Here is a 20,995-nt window from a genome sequence, read left to right as displayed (position 1 = left end):
AGTCCAACTCTCGAATCTCACGTGTACATTATTGATAGTTAAAAATAAGTTACTGAATATGTTTCATCCTCAAAGCATTGTGCTTAGCTCTTTGACCTAGTTTTTTTTTGTTTAATCAACTATGAAAACTGTATTTCAGCATAAAAGGAAGAAAATTGGTTTAAATAGTATAAGTTGGACTTGCTTGGTAGTCCAATCATTAAGAATCCGCCTCCCAATGCAGAGTACACAGGTTTGATCCCTGGTCTGGGAAGATTCTTCAGTGACTCAGCAGTAAAAAATTCACCTGCAGCGCAGGAGACGAGGGTTTGATCCCTCGTTGGGAAGATCACCTGAAGTAGGAAATGGCAACCCACTCCAGTATTGTTGCCAGTAAAATCCCATAGACAGAGGAGCGAGCCTGGCAGGCTACATAGAGTCCATAGAGTCGAAAAGATTCGGACAGAAAATGAGCACGCTCGCACCCTGAGGATTCCCACGCCGTCAGGCAACTAAGCATGCGTGTCACAGCTGCTGAGCCCACGCGCCCTCTGAGCCCATTCCCTGAAAAAAGAGACGCCACTGCGTTGAGAAACCTGCACATGCTCTCTAGAGAGTAGCATCCACCTGTCCCAACTAAAGAAAGCCCTCGCGCAGCAAGGAAGATCCACACCACCAAAAAAAAGCCTAGTATGCTGAAGTGGTTGTGTGGTCAATCATTGGCAGCTGACCCAAAATTTAAACCTAGATTCTCTGAATTCACATATTTAACTCCAGTTTATTTCTGTAATTACTTTGAAATTTATAAGCAGTAAGACCAGTTTAAGAAGCTACCTACATTTTAGAAATTGTTGTGCACTAATATTCAAAAGATATTTGAATTATTCTTGTTTCTATTTTATTTAAAGCCACAGTACTTATCAGTAATGGGTAATAATGTTATGGGATTGTGAAGAAGTGATAAAATTTTAGATTCTTTAGAAATCAAAGTTTCAGAATATACTTCTTAATGTACTTAAACTGTAAATATAAAGGTTGCCTTATTTACACACAATGGGTTTAGATACTACACACTTTAAATAAATAGATTGCTATTGAGAGAAATAGGCCATTTTAAATGTGTTAATCTAAAGCCAAGTTTTTTTTTCATTGCAGATCTATCTTTGTGGTTTTAATGGCAGAAAGCTAGATAAACTGAGAAGACTTATTAACAGTGGAGGTGGAGTTCGTTTTAATCAGCTCAATGAAGATGTAACTCATGTTATTGTGGGAGATGATGATGATGAATTGAAGCAGTTTTGGGATAAATCAGCCCACAGGTTTTGTTGGTTTTTAATTCAAAGCAATTTCTACTCTGTAATGATTTTTCTTAAAATTGCATATCCTGGCAGTTATGGAAACTGCATGGCACATGGGATAATGGTATTTATAGTTTAATCTAATATATAACTGTACTGTTTTTGTAGGCCTCATGTAGTGGGAGCAAAATGGTTGCTAGAGTGTTTTAGTAAAGGTTATATGCTTCCTGAAGAGCCATATATCCATGTTAACTACCAGCCAGTGGAAATTCCAGTTTCAGATCAACCTGAAAGTAAAACAGCCCTTTTAAAAAGGAAGAACAGCAGCTTCTCTAAGAATGACTTTGCTCCTGAGGAAAAGCATGAGCAAGCTGATGAAGATCTACTCTCTCAATATCAGACTAATAACTCAACAGTAGGTAAGAAAGAGTGACCAGTGTTAACATTCATTAAATATTTTGGTAGCAGAATACATACTTATGTGATTTCTGACAGTTCCTATAGAATTTAGGTCATACTAGCCTCTTTCTTCCCTTGAAGTTTTATTTGTGTTACTTTTTTTTTTTTAACCTGGCAAGGCTAAGAGATTCTAGACTTTCTGAGTCCCTCTTTTCTCTTCAATTCATCTGTACCTCCTGGGTTCGGTTTTTAAATACAGTCACTTGGTTTGTGTGTTTGTAACATCCTGAGTTTGTTACAGGGTCAGTTCAGTTCAGATGCTCAGTTGTGTTCGACTCTGCAACTTCATGGACTGCAGTATGCCAGGCTTCCTTCTCCATCACCAACTCCTGGAGCTTACTCAAACTCATGTTCATCAAGTTGGTGATGCCATCCAGCCATCTCATCGTCTGTCATCCCCTTTTCCTCCCACCTTCAATCTTTCTCAGCATCAGGGTCTTTTCCAATGAGTCAGTTCTTCGCATCAGGTGGCCAAAGGGTTGGAATTTCAGCATCAGTCTTTCCAATGAATATTCAGGACTGATTTCCTTTAGAATTGACTGGTTTGTTCTCCTTTCAGTCCAAGGGACTCTCAAGAGTCTTCTCTAACTGCACAGTTCAAAAGCATCAATTCTATGGCACTCTTTTTATGGTCCAACTCTCAACATCCATACATGACTACTGGAAAAACCATAGCTTTGACTACACGGACCTTTGGTAATGTCTCTGCTTTTTTATATGCTGTCTAGGTTGGTCATAGCTTTTCTTCCAAAGAGCAAGTATCTTTTAATTTCATGGCTGCAGTCACCATCTGCAGAGATTTTGGAGCCAAGAAAATAAAGTCTCTCACTGTTTCTATTGTTTCCCCACCTACTGGCCGTGAAGTGATGGGACCAGCTGCCATGATCTTAGTTTTCTGAATGTTGAGTTTTAAGCCAGCCTTTTCACTCTCCTGTTCCACTTTCATCAAGAGTCTCTTTAGTTCCTCTTTGCTTTCTGCCATAAGGGTAGTATCATCTGCATATCTGAGGTTATTGGTATTTCTCCTGGAAATCTTGATTCTAGCTTGTGCTTCATCCAGTCCAGCAAGGTATTTTTCACAAGGTATTTTAAGCTTATAACAAATGCCTCTTAGTTTGTAATTGTGGCTTTAATGAGTATAATGCACTGTAGGCTACTGTCTCAGGATGTAGTCTTCTCAGTGTGCTAAACATAATTGCCAGTGAAAAGTTGTGAACAGCATTTCTACTTTTTAAAAACTTTTATTATAAAGTATTTAATACATCCAAAAAGATATAAAGAACAATTTAACAAATAACCATATACTACTAATCTAACTGTTTATAGGATATTCTGCTTGGTCAAAATTCTCCTGTGACTCCCTCCTCATTTTCTTAGTAGTTTATAACATATATATATCTGTAAGTAATATACACACTGTTTTGTTTTGTGTGTATTTTAACTTACATAAATCATATATGATATGTACTCTTTTGCTACCCTACCCTAAACATGCAAGATACTCACCTCAGCCTAGTAACTGGTTATGAATATATCACGCTGGTATATCAACATTCCATAGTTTATCTATTGCCCTTCCTGAGGAGATTTTTATTGTGGTTTTTTTGTTTTGTTGTCTAATAACAAACAGTACTGGTGAAATTGTTCTTATGTGTATCTCTGTGCACGTGAGCAAGAATTTCTCTAGGGTGGGATGGCTGATTCCTGGGATAAGTATGTCTTCCACTTTCTTACATAAAGTGTATTGCTTTCTGGAGTGTTTTAGTTTACCACTTTATACTAGAACAGTAGTAAGGGTTCCTGTTGTTGCACATCCTTTCAACATTTAGTATTTCTCATAAGACTTGAAATTCCTATTTATTTGATGGGTGTAGAGTGGGATCTCATTGTAGTTTTAACTTTATAACATTGCTAATAAGGTAGAGCATCTTTTTGAGTATTATTCGGTTATAATTTTTTTAATTTATTTATTTTTTATTGAAGGATAATTGCTTTACACAGTTTTGCTGTTTTCTGTCAAACCTCGACATGATTCAGCCATAGGTGTACATATATCCCCTCCCATCTCCCTCCCAATCCCACCCCTCTAGGTTGATACAGAGCCCCTGTTTGAGTTTCCTGTAAAGTAGGTTTTTTAAACCATTATTTTGTGGTTTGTGCTTTTCTGTTTTATGTAAGTTTTCCTATCTGAAAGCCATAAAGTTGTATTTTAAAAGTCTTAAGGTTTTGCTTTTTCATATTTCATCTTCAGCCCACATGGGATTGATTTTTGCATTTGTTAAGAAGCATTCAAATTATCAGTATAAATAATCACTTATTCTCAAACTTTTTTGAATAGGCCATCCTTTCTCTACTAATTTGCCCTGTTGCCCCTGTCATTTATTAAGGGTCTGTTAAATGGGGATCTAGGTTTAGGCTTTTTATTTTGTTCCATTGAGATACTTCACTGATAAACCATCTTATTTTAATAGCCTTTGTAATATGTTTTGGTATCTGAAATGTCAAGGCTCTCCAGTGTTCTTTACAAATGTTTCTTACCTATTCTTGGACTTTTGCTTCTATATAAATTTTTAAAATTAGTTTGTCAGTTTGAATAAATCTGTATGGGAATTTGGTTGGGATTGTATTGAATTAATTTATTATTTGGAGCGGGATTGACATCTTTACAATGAAAAGATCTTCCTATCCATGAATATAGAATATCAGCATACAGTTTATGTTTTTCAGTAAAGTGTAACTGGAGTCATAAGATACTAGACATGCTGTGTTACAACTATCCCTAATTTTTTGTGTTTTGTGTCTGTTCATTTGAAATTTTAGTTCTTAAAATTATATTTTACTGGTGTGTAAGAATAAAACATTTTGAATAAGAACATTTTGGGTATTGAGTTTTTTAAAAATTGTGGTAAAATATGCCTGACGTGAAATTTACCATTCTAACCATCCTTAGATATACAGTTTAGTGGTATTAATTATATTCACATAGTTTTGCCACTATCATTACCATCCATGCCTGAACTTTATCTTCCCAAACTAAAACTTTATAGGCCTTAAGCAGTAACTCTGTAGTCCTCCTTCAACCCATTTCCTGGCAACCACCATTATATTTCTGTCTCTATGAATTTGACTATTCTAGGTAGCTCAAATACATGGACTCAAGACAGTACCTTTTGTGTCTGGCTTATTTCACTTAGCATTATGTCCTCAAAGCCATGTTTTAGCATGTGTCAGAATATGATTCCTTATTAAAGTTGAATAGTACTCCATTGTATGTTGAAATTGTTCCATTTTCTGTTGATGGACACTTGAGTTATCTCTACCTTTGGCTGTTGTAAATTGTGGTGCTGTGAACATTGGTGAACAGATATCTGTTCAAGTCCCTGCTTTCAGTTCTTTTAGACATAGTCTCAGAAGTGGAATTGATGTCATATGGGAATTCTATGTTTAACTTTTTGGGAAACCACCTTGCTGTTTTCCAAATGCTGAACTACTTTGCATCCTCACCAGCTGTGCACAAAGATTCGTTTTTCTACATCCTTAGAACATACTGTATTTCCTTTTTTTTTTCTTTCATAATACAAGTCATCCTAACGGACTTGAAGTGATATCTCACTGGTGGTTTTGATTTTCATTTCCCTGATTAGTGATGTGCATCATTTCCTGCTTTTATTGGCCATCTATATATTTTCTTTGGAGAAATGTTTTTTCAATTGGGCTGACTTTTTGTTCCTGAGTGGTAGGAGTTCTTTATATATTCTGAATATTGATCTCTTATCAGTTATTTTATTTGTATATATTTTCCCCCTTCTTTGGGTAGCCTTTTCACATTGTGTTCTTTGGTAGACGCTAGTTTTAATTGTGATGAAGTCCAATTTATCTGTTTTTTCCTCATTCCCTGTGTTTTTGGTCTCGTAATTAAGAAATCACTACCAAAGCTAGTCATGAAACTTTCTCATATGTTTCCTTATAAAAGTTTTGTTTTTATTCTTCTTTAGGGCTTTAATTTGGGTATTACATACTTTTCCTCTGCTCATTGGAATTATCATATGGTTTTTCCTTTTTGGTGTGATAAATTGTATTAGTAAATTTTATATTGTTAAATCAAGTTTAAATTCTAGATGTGATATATTCATCTTTTTTACACATTACTATATTTAGTTTGCTAATATTTGATTTAGGCTTTTATCTATTCAGTGTGATACTGGCCTATACTTTTCCTTTTTCTGTTATCTTTTTTGGATTTTGTTAACTAATTGATAAAATGGATTGGGGGGTTATTCTTCATTTTTTAAAAAATCTCAGAGTTTGTGGTAGATTGGGGGGTTATTTTTTCCTTTTTTTAAAAATCTCAGTGTTTGTGTAACATTGGGGTTCCCTATCCTTGAATGTGTGATAAAACTCATCTGTCTATTTGGGCCTAGTGTTTCTTTGTAGGAAAATTTTATAGTACTAATTCACTTAATGGATATAAAACTGTTCAGTTCTGTTTTTTTCTGAATCAATTTTTGTAAGCTGGGTTTTCTAGGAAGCTTAATGGCTAATTTTATTAGTCTTTTTAGCAAACTAACTTTTGATTCATAAATTGTTTTTTTCCTTCTGATTTCTTGAGTTGCATGATTTGCTTTCTCTTTTTTTTTTTGGTAGTCTTTTTATCTAAGTATGTCAATAGATTTCTCTGAAAGTACTCACTCAAGTAGTTGTATTTCAAAAGATATTTTATTTTATATTTTGATTGCACTGGGTCTTCGTTGCTACACACAGGATTGCTCTCGTTGGCGGGCAAGGGCTACTCTCTTTGCAGTGCACAGGCTTCTCGTTGCAGTGCATGGGCTTCTCCTTACAGTGACTTCTTCTGTGGAGCACAGGCTCTAGAGCACTTGGGTTCTCGTAGTTGTGGCATGGGCTCAGTAGTTGTGGCACATGGACTTTAGTTGCCCGCAGCATGTGTAATCTTCCCAGACTGGGAGTCAGACCCATGTCCCCTGCTTTGGGAGGCGGATTCTTCTCTACTTTACCACCAAGGAAGTCCCAAAAGATCTTTTATGTAGCATTTTTGTAATTTGTTATTGTTGTTACTCACTTGCAAAGTAGTGTCTGACTCTTTGCCACCCCATGGACTATAGCACTCCAGGCTTTCTTGTCATTCACTGTCTCCTGCTCACACTTGTATCCATTAAGTCAGTGATGCTATCTAACCATCTCATCCTCTGCTGCGCCTTTCTCTTTTTGCCTTCAATTTTTCCCAGCTTCAGGGTCTTTTCTAATGAGTCTATTCTTTGCATCAGTCACCAAAGTAATTCTAAATATTTTCTAATTTTATAATATCTTTGGTCTGTGAAGTGTTTAGGAAGTGGTTTTTGTAAATGTTCTTCTGTGCCTGAGAAAAATGTTTTCTATGATTATTTGGAAATTTCCATACATTTATATGATCTAATAAGTTTTGTCAGTTCTGTCTATGCATTAATGAAATAGATGTCACACTCCTCTGTTGTGATGGTGACTGTTACTTTTTCCATGTAGTTCTGTCACATTCAGTTCTTTTGTGTATATTTTGAAGTTTTATTACATGGTGATCCTCATTTTCCTAATTTTTCTTTTACTTAAGATCTATTTTATCTGATATTAAAACACCTATGCCTGCTTCACATCGGTATTTTTTTAGTATGACTTTATTTTAATTGAAAATTGGTTGATTTACATTTATTGTTATTTGTGATATATTTTGATTATTTTCTGTCCTCTTGTGCTGTTTGTCTCATTTTTCTATGCTTCCTTGATTTTCGTTTGTTTTTTAACATCTTTATCTTTTGGATGGGTTGAGCTTGCCTTTTCCTTCCCCTGATGACACTCCCAATCCTGCATCTTTCCATCTACTGATTTGGAAGCTTATATATACTATTTTATGTTTTCAATGTTTACCCTTGAAAATCTAATGTACATTATAGCTTAAAATTTAAAATTAATCAGAATTTTTGTCTTGTGAATAATATAAGAACCTTATAACATTTATCTTTAGCATCACTACCAACCATACCCTCTACACATACACTCATTAATATATTCAACTTATGTGATTTTTGTCTTGTATTTTCATTATCCTTTAATCTCACAATTAGGCATTTTTGTTGTTTTCTATATTCCGTTATTGTTTTGATTTACCAGCATATTTGCTATTTCTTTGCTCCTGACTCCTTATTGCATCTGATCTCTCTCCTTCGGAATAATTTTCTTTTTTCTTAAGATATATCCTTTGGAAATTTCTTCAGTTTCTGTTAATGTCTTTATTTTGCCCTTGTCCTTAAAAGACAGTTCTAGACAGTTAATTTGTCAAAGCTCTTGGGAGATATTTTTTCTTTGTCATGTGTTTCCGTGACTGCTGATTAAGAAGTCAGATATCAGCTTACTTGTCATTCTTTTGTAGGAAATCTTTTTTTCTCTGTTTGTTGGTGCTAATAGTTAAGAATCCACCTGCCAATGCAGGAGACACAAGAGATGTGGGTTTGATCCCTGAGTTGGAAAGATCCCCTGAAGTAGAAAATGGCAACCTGCTCCAGTGTTTAAGCCTGGAAAATTCCATGGGCAGAGGAACTTGGCAGGCTACAGTCCATGGAGTCGCAAAAGAGTCGGACACAGCTTAGTGGCTAAGCAGCAGCAGCATCTTTTTTCTTTATTTTTAATACCTTTTATTTTTTGTGTCCTGAGTTTTACCATTTATTTATCTTATTTGCAAGTCATTGTGCTTTTTGAATCAGAGAATTAGTGAGTTTTTTTTCCCTTTGTTAGTTTTTTTAAAATTTTCGTCTATTATGTCTTTGAATATTGCTTTCCTTCATTGTCTATGTTCTGTAACTCCCCTTTAGCTCTGTGTCCTTAATCTGTCCTGCTAATTTCATCTTTTTGTTTATTATTTATTATATGTAATTTCTTGAGTTTTTCCTGTCAAAACACTGTTTTTCTGCTTAGCTATTGCCTAATGTGTTTAACCCATCCATTAAACTTTCAATATTTTGAAAAAAAACTTCCAGTATTTTTTCAGTTTGTAGGAGTCCTAGTTCTTTCAGTAGTGAGTTATTCTGTATTTATTGGGGTTTTTTGCTTTATTTCTTGAGACATTTTAAACCTGTTGCAACATCTGGATGGACAGGGGTAGTTCTCTTGATTGTTGTCCATGATGCCTGGTTTCCTCATGTGTTTTGTGACATTTATTATAAACTCTTTCTTGTTAGGACTTGAGGTTCTAAGAAGCCTGGGAAGAGAATTAGGTCCTTCGGATAAAGTTTATGTTTAAATCTGCCAAGAGCCTAGGAATTTCCCAACTTAGGACACCCCTAAGTTAATTTTTAGCTGGATCTTCTTGGACATCAGGCCCTAACCTACTCTGATGACCAGCCTATAATGACAGATTCCCAAGAGAGATATGTTGACACCCCCCACCCCCCAAAAGCCAAAATAGTGTACTTCTCATCTCTTTGCAGGGTGAACGTGGTGGTGGTGGTTGATTGGTTTTTGATGGACATTTTTACTGAAGGCATCTTCCTTTAGGGTTTCTGAGTGGAAGGGTATACTCCACCCCACCTCTAAATAGTATGGGATAAAAGGCTTGACTTCTGTCCCTCCATGTGACATCCTTAAATCCTAAGGGTTTTGGTCACTGCCAAAATAGATAGTAATTGTTACCTTTATTGATCATTTAATGCTCTGGATTCATGCTACTACTTCATTTTTAGCCAACTCAGCTTTGCATTTATAATAATATCTTTAATATTTCATCCTCTATTTTTAGGTGTTTTATGGTGAGAAGGTTCTGCATGTCTAGCTGGCCATATTTTTATTTATTTATTTTTGACATATTTTTAGAGAATTTCAATTTTCCTTTTTTTAAAATTTAATCCACACTCTGTTCATGTTGTTCTGCAAGATGATTTTTGTCAGAAATTTGCTTATGCTTTAGTAGTGTATCATATCAGATCATCCTAATTTTTTTAGGATGTTTTAGTACAAAAAGACCACCTGTTGACTGGAAGCAGTTTTATGTGCTATCCTTCAACAAGGGTTCTTGCTGGAGGCAGGCAATTAGTTTCTCAAATTTTCTTTTCTGAAGCAGCTGGTAGGGTACTGACTTTGAAAGCATTTAGTAATAGTAAATCTCAGTGAATCCCCAAGTACCTTTGAAAGAATATAATTGTTTACTTCATATTGAAAAAGCTATCAAAAAGTGTCTGTTGGGCTTCCAAATGGCATCTGTTTGAAAAGAGGGTTCTATTGCTAAAAGAACTGCTATGAAATGTGTTATTTTATTCTGAACCTTTAATAACTTCAGGGTTTTACTTATAATTTATAAGCACATAGTATTTCTAGTTTGTTTTTATAGTATGTACTGATGTGTTCAGTCATGGCCAACTCTGCGACCCCACAGACTGTAGCCCACCAGGCTCCTCTGTCTGTGGAATTTTCCAGGCAAGAATACTAAAGTGGGTTGCCATTTTCTTCTTCAGTTTTTATTGTAGTAGTCTAACATTCCCCCAGGTTTCTTTTTTCTTCCCACTTCACCAGTTACACAAAAACATCAAACAGAGTCGGTTTTTTCCTCCTAGATGTGATTGTGAACAATTTTAATGCAAAAAAATTTGTTTTTACATTTTATATTACATATTTTAAAACTACTTTCTAAATGTTTTATAGTATCATGTCACCTTTATTTTCATCCAGGCTTATTCATCCTCATGTGTGCTCAGTCATGTCTGACTCTTTGTGACCCTTTAGACTGTAGCCTGCCATGCTCCTCTTTCCTGGCATTTTTCAGGCAAGAGTATTGGAGTGAGTAGCCATTTCCTCCTCCAGGGGAATGTCCTGACCCAGGATTAAACTGTAGTCTCCTGCATCTCCTGCATTGCAGGCAGATTCTTTACCTGCTGAGCCATTGGGGATACATCTGTCTAAATTATAGATACACTATTATCCTTCATTCTTTGCAGTATGAAACTGAGGGTCAGAGAGTCTCCTGACGTACTGATCAGTAAATGCTCTAGACACAACGGCTTTTTCAGAGTCTCAGAGCAATTTAAATACTTGTATTAAGTAGAAATTAAAGTGTGTATATACACACTTTATTATATATATATATATATATACACACACACACACACACACACACACTTTATACATACTTTTCTCCAATAAGCATGACTTTTCACTTTTCAACTAATGACTGTATGCATGTGTATATAGAGTAATTAGTTTAAAATTGTAAAGGGTCACATGTATATACATACACACACACCCACCCATATACAGTAATTAAAGTAAAGAGAGTCCTGCCTATTAGAGATGAGGATAGAAATAAGAAGATAGCTTCCCTGGTGGCTCAGCAGTAAAGAATCCGCCTGCTGTGCAAGAGATGTGGGTTCAGTCCCTAGGTCAGGAAGATCCTCTGGTGAAGGAAATGGCAACCCACTTCAGTGTTTGCCTGGGAAATCCCATGGACAGAGAATCCTGGTTGGCTCCAGTCCATGGATTCAGAAAAGAGTGGGACATGACTTAGCAACTGGAACAACTATAACATAATGTTATGGACCCTGGAGTCAGACATACTTTGGTTTATATCTCATTTCTGCCAGCTAATAACTGTGTCACCTTAGAGAAATTACATAACCTCTTTAGACCTGACATTCTTCTTGAAGGATGGGTGTAGATACAGCAATAGAGCTAGCCTTATATTATCATAAGCATTAATTACATGCACGAAAAGCACTTAAGTACAGTACCTATGTCCCTGGTGGCTCTGATGGTAAAGTATCTGCCTGGAATGTGAGAGGCCCAGGTTCGATTCCTGGGTTGGGAAGATCCCCAGAAGAAAATGGCAACTCACTCCAGTGTTCTTGTCTGGAAAATCCCATGGACAGAGAAGCCTGGCAGGCTGTAGTCCATGGGGTCACAGAGTCAGACACAGCTGAGCAACTAACTCTTATGTAAATAGAAAAGAATCTTTGAATAGCTTTCAGGCTTGTTGGAATCCCAGGAAGCAGGGCTTGTAAAATTCTGAAAGTTGCTCAGTTGTATTTGACTCTTTGCAACCCCATGGACTGTCCATAGAATTTTCCAGGCCAGAATACTGGAATGGGTGGCCTTTCCCTCCTCCAGATCTTCCCATGCAGGGATTGAACCCAGGTATCCTGCATCGCAGGCAGAGTCTTTACCAGCGGAGCCACAAGGGAAGCCCCTTGTGGAGTTATTGGAGCTTCATAATTTTCGAGTTACTGGAGCCTCATAATTTTCTGATACACTAAGAATACATAGAATACTAACATGACTACTCTTATCCCAGGATGGTAATACTCATTGCTGTCTTGGGAACCCAGAGGATGGGGTAGGTCGTATTCTTTCTTCATTGTATACTTAATAAAGCCTTAGTTTTGTAAGTGTGGTCGCAATTCTCAGGTTCCCTGTTAACCTTTATATCCTTACTAGGAGATAAACTTTATAAAGTAAATTACCTGTTAGAAAACATTTCTCTTTCTTTTCCAGTTGAAGTTGCCAAGTCCGAAGTTGGGCTCTGTAGTGACTCTACCCATGTGGAGCCCCTTAATGATTCTACTCGTATTTCTCTGCAAGAACACCAGTCTTCCATCAGTCATTGCTTTCCTGATGTTTCTACAATTACCGAAGAAGGTTTATTTAGCCAAAAGAGATTCCTAGTTTTGGGTTTTAGTAATGAAAATGAGTCTAATGTTGCAACCATCATAAGAGAAAATGCTGGGAAAATTGTGTCCCTTCAGAGCAGAGTTGTTGCTGATTACGCTGTGGTTCCTCTGCTGGGGTGTGAAGTACAGGCGACTGTGGGAGAAGTTGTAACAAACACGTGGCTGGTAAGAAAACACCGCATCAGTTCAAGTGTAGTGTTGAAGGGTGTCCGAAGCCAAGAGCGCATGTTTATATCTTTGGCACTCTAGTTTCGGTAGACTGGTATTTGGGTTTGGGCACTGTCTGGATTTTGCTTTTAGCAAAGGAAATTATAAATAATAAAATATGCAAGCTTCTTGGTCCTAATCCTGGTAGAATAGAGGGGCTACATCAGCAGCATTCCTTCCTAGGAAAGTGACTCCAAGTCTTCTCATACTTAGGTTTTCCCTGTTTTCTTACTACCAAAGCATGACGTGAACTTTTGTATTATTGCATCTTGTTGGCTTATCACTGATCATTTCAACCATTGGCTTTTTCAACTTACCAAGACTTAAGAGAAAAAAATGATAACTACATTTTGGAAGAAATTAAATTTAAAGAAATATTTAGGAAATCCAGTGATAAATCTGACTGATTTTAATATCTTGTATAATGACTGATACATTTTAACATTATAATTTTAAATGTATTGTGAATGAGCATATACACATTTAAAGTAAAATTGCTTTTCACTGTAACTGAACCAGTGTTAACCACTAATCACTTATTTCAGGTTGATGATGATGTTTTTCTTGTTTTTAAAAGGTAACTTGTATAGACTACCAGACTTTAATTGATCCAAACTCAAATCCTCTCTTCACACCAGTTCCAGTTATGGCAGGAATGACTCCTTTAGAGGATTGTGTTCTTTCGTTCAGCCAATGTGTAGGAGCTGAAAAAGATTCATTGACATTCTTAGCAAATCACCTTGGAGCCAGGTATGTAGTATTTTTAGTACCTGCCATCTTGGTGTACGTATTATTTGTTTTTACTTACTGAAAAACATACAAATTAGCATTTTGCTGGATGTCTTATAATATTTATGAGGAGTGTGTTGTGTATCTGATGTGGTGGCTCAAAGTGGAAGGGAGAGAATGATGTTAGACAGGCACTTAGCAAGTATTAAGACTATAGGCATTAATGCTTACCTACCAGGAAAAGGAAAATATTTAAAGCCGATACATAGGTTGTTACCGAATATTGCTTTTCTCAGTGTTATTTCCTTCTGTGTGCCGTATGGATGATTTATTCTTTTTCAGTATATATTAATTGTTTCTCTGCAGTGCATCATTAAGCAGAAATAATGAATACTTTGGGAGAAAGAAAATGAATTTAAAAGTTCTAGAATCCAAATTAGCCCAACCCCTAAGTGAACTTTAATGGTGGCTGTTTAAAAAGAAAGTAGAAAACTGTTACATAAATAATTATAAATGAACTAACTTTCACATTAAAGGAAAAGTTCTTCTAGATTATATTATGAAATAACACTTAAAATACTTTTAAACAAGAGCCACACCTAAACCAAAGTGATTCAGAACATTTGGGGAAAAAAGTAAAGATAGGCAAAGATATGTGAAAAGAAAGGAGAGGGGTATAATTTTATTATCAGACAAGTTTGAATTCAAACCAAAAGGCATTAAACAGGGGGAAAAAAGTGTGTTGTAAATAAAAGAATGCTATTTACATGGAAGGTTTCTAATTTCTAAAAAAATTAGAAATGAGTAGTAGAAATGGAAAATGAAGACTGTATCAACTGGACATTTTAGAACTTTTTAATAACTCTTGGTTTAAAGAGGAATTCAAAACCATTTATAAGCCTAGATATCATTGTCAACCCAATAGTAACAAGCAACACCAGTACCCACATTGTGACCTTAAAATACCATTTCGCACTAAAAGAAACTAAAGCTTAAAGAAATGATCAGTTCCAGATCTGGGTCAGAAAAGATACCAGTGAGTCTGGAACCTTTTGTCAGAATGGAGAGCAAGTGTATTACTGAAGACTACTTCAAAGGGTTGTGTCAAAAGGATCGCCACTGGCCAAAGACAGGAGAAGTGTCAACAGCAGCAGTGGCTCCAGACATCATCAAATAGTATTTCAATCATGGCTTCATAATGGCACCAAAAACTAAGCTGATTGGCCATGTTTAAAGGATGCTAGGAAACCAGCTCATCATTTTTGAAAGCTGGTAAGTGAGGAGAAAGGATCTGGTGTTTATCCTGCCTTCCTGTACAGTCTGCATCAGACTGTATCCATAATAGTAGATAAGACAAAGTTTCCCTTTATAGAGGTATTCCAACAAGTAAGTGAAGAAGAAATGGTAAAATTTTGACTCCTAATATTAATGGAAGAATCTAGACATTGAAAACCAACATTCACATAATAAAGAGAAAACTAGACATATGCCTCCTTATGAAGAATATACAACCATCTTGAAACAATCTTATCAAAATAATGAAACCTCATGATCCAGTGTCTTCAGCAAATATAAAGGGGGCATGGAAAGAAGAGGGAACCTGGAAGCCAAAAGACATAAAAGATTAAATGCAGTGTTTAAGGGTGGGATGTGATAAAAATAAAGCAAAGTAAGGAAGTTCAGTTCAGCTCAGTCATGTCTGACTCTTTGCAACCCCATGAACTGCAGCACGCCAGGCCTCCCTGTCCATCACAAACTCCTGGAGTCCGCCCAAACCCATGTCCGTTGAGTCAGTGATGCCATCCAACCATCTCATCCTCTGTCATCCCCTTCTCCTCCTACCCTCAATCTTTCCCAGCATCAGGGTCTTTTCAAATGAGTCAGCTCTTCGCATCAGATGGCCAAAGTACTGGAGTTTTAGCTTCAACATCAGTCCTTCCAATGAACACCCAGAACTGATCTCCTTTAAGATGGACTGGTTGGATCTCCTTGCAGTCCAAGGGACTCTCAAGAGTCTTCTCCAACACCACAGTTCAAAAGCATCAATTCTTTGGCGCTCAGCTTCCTTTATAGTCCAACTCTCACATCCATACATGACCACTGGGAAAACCATAGCCTTGACTAGATGGACCTTTATGTTTACTACTGTGGGCAGGAATCCCTTAGAAGAAATGGCTTAGACATCATAGTCAACAAAAGAGTCCGAAATGCAGTACTTGGATGCAGTCTCAAAATGACAGAATGATCTCTGTTCGTTTCCAAGGCAAACCATTCAACATCACGGTAATCCAAGTCTGTGCCCTCACCAGTAACACTGAAGAGGTTGAAGTTGAACAGTTCTGTGAAGACCTACAAGACCTTCTAGTACTAATACCCAAAAAAAGATGTCCTTTTCATTATAGGGGACTGGAATGCAAAAGTAAGAAGTCAAGAAATACCTGGAATAACAGGCAAATTTGGCCTTGGAGTACAGAATGAAGCAGGGCAAAGGCTATTAGATTTCTGCCAAGAGAACGCACTGGTCATAGCAAACACCCTCTTCCAACAACACAAGAGAAGACTCTACACATGGACATCACCAGATGGTCAACATTGAAATCAGATTGATTATATTCTTTGCAGCCAAAGATGGAGAAGCTCTATATAGTCATCAAAACAAGACCAGGAGCTGACTGTGGCTCAGATCATGAACTCCTTATTGCCAAATTGAGACTGAAATTGAAGAAAGTGGAGAAAACTACTAGACTGTTCAGGTATGACCTAAATCAAATCCCTTGTGACTATACAGTGGAAGTGAGAAATAAATTTAAGGGACTAGATCTGATTGATAGAGTGCCTGATGAACTATGCACGGAGGTTCGTGACATTGTAAAGTAAGGAAGTGATAACTATAAATATCCAAACAGTGGCTGCTGTTAGCACGGGAAGGGAGGGGTGGTAGTAACTGAGAAGAAGCATATTGGAGAGGTTCTGGAGTGACTGGTAAGAGTCTGTCTTCCGACATGGGTGAGGAAAATAAGGGTTTTCATCTTATGATAATTCACTAAATCTTATATTTCCTTTTTTGCTGTGTTCTGTACTTTTGATTATGCTAAACAATAAGTTTTTGGAAAAAACAAATTGTAGAAAAGAACAGTAAGAAAATATGGCAATAGACTAAAGCAGTGCTCATAGAAAAATTCAGCAAACTGATTATGTAAAATACTAATATACAGAAGTCACTGACCTTCATATGTGCAGCTAGTTAGAAGAGCTAATGAAAACAGAGCTCTCTTACTTAATCTGTAGTAAGAGATAAAATAGGTAGCAACATGATATGTAATCTTAAAAAGAAAGAAAAGGAATGAAGAAAACAAAATCAAAATAGACTCATAGATCCAGAGAACAAATTAGCGGACAACAGAAGGGAAGGGAATAGGAAGCTGGGCAAAATTAGTGAAGAGGATTAAGAGGTACAAAATTCCAGTTATCAAATTTAAAAGTCACGGGGATGTAATTAGACTTGGTATTGATCTTTTGTAATGTATTTAAATGTTGAATCACTATATCATACACCTTAAACTAATATTGTCTGTCAACTATACTTCGATTTAAGAAAAAAGTTGAAAGTGAAACTTGGAAGAGCTACGGAAACTTGTAAAATGCTATTGAGGGAAACAGGACTTGAAGAGTATGAAAGATGTACCTGTTCTTGGACAGGAAGACTAAACATTGTAAAGGAATTTTTTAGAGAGGGCAATAAGCAAACTAATTCTTAAAATTCATAAGAAAATATTAGCAAGCAGGAAAGTCATAAAAATTCTGAAATAGAATTGTTATTTAAATATATTTTGTTAACCTCACTAGATAATAGTATGTCTGTAAGTAGCAGAAAGTTCAGTGAACTTAGAAATAGACCTAAATACAAACAGGAATTTAGTATATGATAAAGGTGATGTTTTGGCTTATTGAGGAAGAGATAATTCAATAAAATTGGAGCAACATCTCATACCAAAATAAGTACCAAATTAATTGATCAGTGGGTTAAATGTGAAAAATGAACCCTTAAAAGTACTAGGGAAAATGTGGTATACTTAAAAAAATCTTAAAAGTGAGGAACTAGACCTGAAACCCAAAAGTCCTAAAAGATATTTCTGTTTGTATCTCAAATGGTGGACTTCTTCTCAAATGGTGTTGTTCTATTTAATATTCTGTGATCTTGAGGAAGACACATAATTTCTCTGCATCTTTTCCCAAGTTATATCTTTATGATAACTTGTAAAATATTGGTATTTCACAGATATTGAGAGGATCCAATGATATATGTGAGAATGCTTAGAGAAGTTGTGGTGTAGGGCTAGAAGTTGTGTTATTCATACTCATCCTTTGCTCCCCTAGTTGTTCTGTGTCTTTTAGTGGGAGGAAAGACAAGGTGGGTGGGTGGGTGGGTGATGACCAATTAAATAGATGATCTTTCTGGTTAATTCTTGTAAGTCTGGTTTAATTTGCTTATTTTTAAATTATTAATTTTGAAAAGTTCAATTTTAACAATACATTTTTATCCTAAAGTATTTGTAAGAGGATTAACTTAATTTAAGAAATAGAACCAACTTTTAATGTATTTTCTTATACTTAGAACTCTGACAACACCATTGTATTAGAAATGTCATTCTTTGCCAACTAATTATGCATATGACCATTTGCTTTTTTTTAAACGTAACTTTCAGTGTTCAAGAATACTTCGTTCGCAAGTCCAATGCAAAGAAAGGCATGTTTGCCAGTACACATCTTGTATTGAAAGAGCCAGGTGGTTCTAAATATGAAGCTGCCAAGAAGTGGAATATACCAGCGGTCACTATAGCTTGGCTATTGGAGTCTGCTAGATTGGGAAAGAGAGCAAATGAAAGCCATTTCCTGATTGAAAATTCACCTAAAGAAGGTTAATATTTTTGTTTATCATTTTATTTATATTTTTATAGTTTGGTTTCTGGGATTGTGTTCAGTTGCTAAGTCGTGTCTGACTCTTTGTGACCCCATGGTTTCTGGTATATGAACGTACTAAAGCTTGTTTTTAAGACAGGTCATTAAGATTTTGCCCTTTAACATGAGCCACTGTTGGGCACCCATTATTGGGGAGGGGGTGGGCAATATAAGTACGTTCATAGCAGAATGTTTAATTTATAATTGTAGTATCGAGTGTAGGCACTGTCTGAAAGCTAGAAGGTACAGAACAGTGTGGGAGTGTTCTAGGGTCTCAGTGTTTGAAGTCTGAAGATACGAGCTTGGATCCCACTTACTGTTCCTTATGTGAGTAAAGTGCTGTCTATTCCTTTTTTTTTTTTTTCCTATCTATGTATTTTATTCTGTTCCAGTCTGTTCCTGAACTTCTGCATGTTATCTCTTGCCCACCTTGTGCTTGCTTGTTCCTCCTTATCTTTCAGCTCCCAGCTTGGATATCACTTTCCCTGGAAAAACCTTCCTTGACTCATAAGTATGGCCTTGTCTTGCCATAACATCATGTCTCTTTTGTAGCTCTTATCCCAGTGTTACCATTCTAGTTTACTTTCCTGTTTCCCTGCTCAGCCATAAGCTCTGAAAAGGCAAGGAGTACATGCATCTTATAAATTATATATTTTCATTGTCCAGATTGGACCTGGCATGGAGCAGTCATCTAGTAAGTGGTTTTGATAAATGTTGAAAGATGGTAGGAGTGGGAGGGGGGATCGGGATTGGGAATACATGTAAATCCATGGCTGATTCATATCAATGTATGACAAAACCCACTGGAAAAAAAAATAATAATAATAAAAATTAAAAAAAAATAATAATAAAAAAATAAAATGAAAAAAAAAAAAAAAGAAAGAAAGATGGTAGGAGGCAGAATGGGAGGACACAGTAGCCTCTCTTATATAACATGATGACATCCCGGGTCACACTTTAGGGAACCTTGGGAACAGCTCTCAAAGCTATTACGTATTACTTTTCTCTAGACAACCTGGGAATTTTACAACTGAGGTAAAGTAATGTTTAGGTCATACTAAAATCTCATTAAGAACTTTTCAAAAACTTGACTGTAGTTGTTACTCTGAGTACATGTAATTGGGATTTTCTTTTTACTCTGCCATTGGCCAAAATGATATTAACTTCTTCTTGTTCAATCACTAAGTCATGTCTGACTCTTTGTGACCCCATGGACTTAGCACACCAGGCCTCCCTGACCTTCACTGTCTCCCAGAGTTTGCTTATGCTTATATCCATTGAGTCAGTGATGCTGTCTAACCATCTCATCCTCTGCCACCCTCTTCTCCTTTTGCCTTCTGTCTTTCCAGTGAGTCAGCTCTTCATATCAGGTGGCCAGAGTATTGGAGCTTCAGCTTCAGCATCAGTCCTTCCAATGAATATTTAGGGTTGATTGGTTTGATCTCCTTGAAATCCAGGGGACTCTCAAGTGTCTTCTCCAGCATCACAATTTGAAAGCATCAGTTCTTTGGCACTCAGCATTTTCTTACATAATTTTGGGCAAATTATGAGGTTTATTGAGAATATTTCAAGTTATAACAGGATGAAACAGGAAATTAATTTCATTCATTATTTCAGTCGATTTGTTTGTCTAACTCAACATATATTTTAATATATTGTCTGGTTTGTTTCTTTGAAAATAAGTATATAGCTTTGTGGTATGAAGTATACTTAAGAATTCACAGGAAAACTAATAGTAAGATAAAAAACATCACTTCTTGTATGCCTCTTCAGAGACAAGAAAACGACATCAGTGGCTCACATTTGTTTCTTTTCATTTTAAATCTCTAGAACAAAGTTTGGAAACTGAAACAACAAATGAGGTGAATCTAAATCCAGATACTCCAGAGCATCCTGTAACACCTCTGGAAACTCACAGGAAAACAGCCGTTACACCTTTAGATATGAACCGCTTTCAGAGTAAAGCTTTCCGCACGGTGATGTCACAGCACTCTGGACAGGCTTCAGTCTCCCCTACCCCAGGACAGTCACTTCAGAAGGAGCCCTCATTACACCTGGATACGCCATCAAAGTTTCTGTCCAAGGACAAACTCTTCAAGCCTTCCTTTGATGTGAAGGTGAGGCTTGTAGAAAATGGTTCTGGAGATAACAATTTTATAGTTTATAAAGTTAAAGCACCAGGTTCTCCATCACTTAGTTTGTAGTAGTAACTTCAGAAATGTTGGCAAATAGATTCATGGTAATGAGTCCCTATGTATACCCAGCATTGAGGTAACCGCTAGAGATATATATGGTGTGAAATCAGAACATCTGGGTTCAAGTCCTGTATCTGTCAGGAATGGTGTGATTCACAGATCATTTAACATATTTGAGCATCAGTTCCATCTTTTGTACAAAGATAATATCACTGAAAACTTACAGATTTACTGTAAGGATCAAGTGAAATTGTGTGAGGACTAGTTTTATAAACTGTAAAATTACATAGACACATTGGACTTAGGTTTTGATTCTAGGAGTACACCCAGTGCTCTTTCTGAAAATGTTACCTCTTTACCTTTCAATCATTTGCCCTAAAAAGGTGAGTTAAGTGTACATCTTTCTTTGATCTTCTGAGCATTGGAATATGGCTCCTTGTCTAAAAAATGCATTCACAAATGAAGGTTT

General features: G+C 36.3%; 1 protein-coding gene across 3 annotated transcripts in view; it reads left to right on the top strand.

The window, feature by feature from the left end:
- The window catches only part of TOPBP1 (DNA topoisomerase II binding protein 1), a 75,420-nt gene that overhangs the window by 19,843 nt on the left and 34,582 nt on the right, over window positions 1-20,995 (top strand). For all 3 annotated transcript variants that reach the window (XR_009697040.1, XM_061167618.1, XM_061167619.1), the window contains 6 exons: window positions 1,135-1,298; window positions 1,446-1,696; window positions 12,261-12,601; window positions 13,221-13,393; window positions 18,079-18,290; window positions 20,162-20,448. Coding sequence is in view for 2 of the 3 variants with exons in the window: in XM_061167618.1 (XP_061023601.1) it covers window positions 1,135-1,298; window positions 1,446-1,696; window positions 12,261-12,601; window positions 13,221-13,393; window positions 18,079-18,290; window positions 20,162-20,448 (1,428 nt within the window). In the remaining variant the exon portion in view is untranslated. The remainder of the gene's footprint in view (window positions 1-1,134; window positions 1,299-1,445; window positions 1,697-12,260; window positions 12,602-13,220; window positions 13,394-18,078; window positions 18,291-20,161; window positions 20,449-20,995) is intronic.

This window comes from Dama dama, chromosome 19 (assembly GCF_033118175.1).
Source record: "Dama dama isolate Ldn47 chromosome 19, ASM3311817v1, whole genome shotgun sequence".
NCBI lineage: Eukaryota > Metazoa > Chordata > Mammalia > Artiodactyla > Cervidae > Dama > Dama dama.
This window is presented reverse-complemented; position numbering and strand designations above follow the sequence as displayed.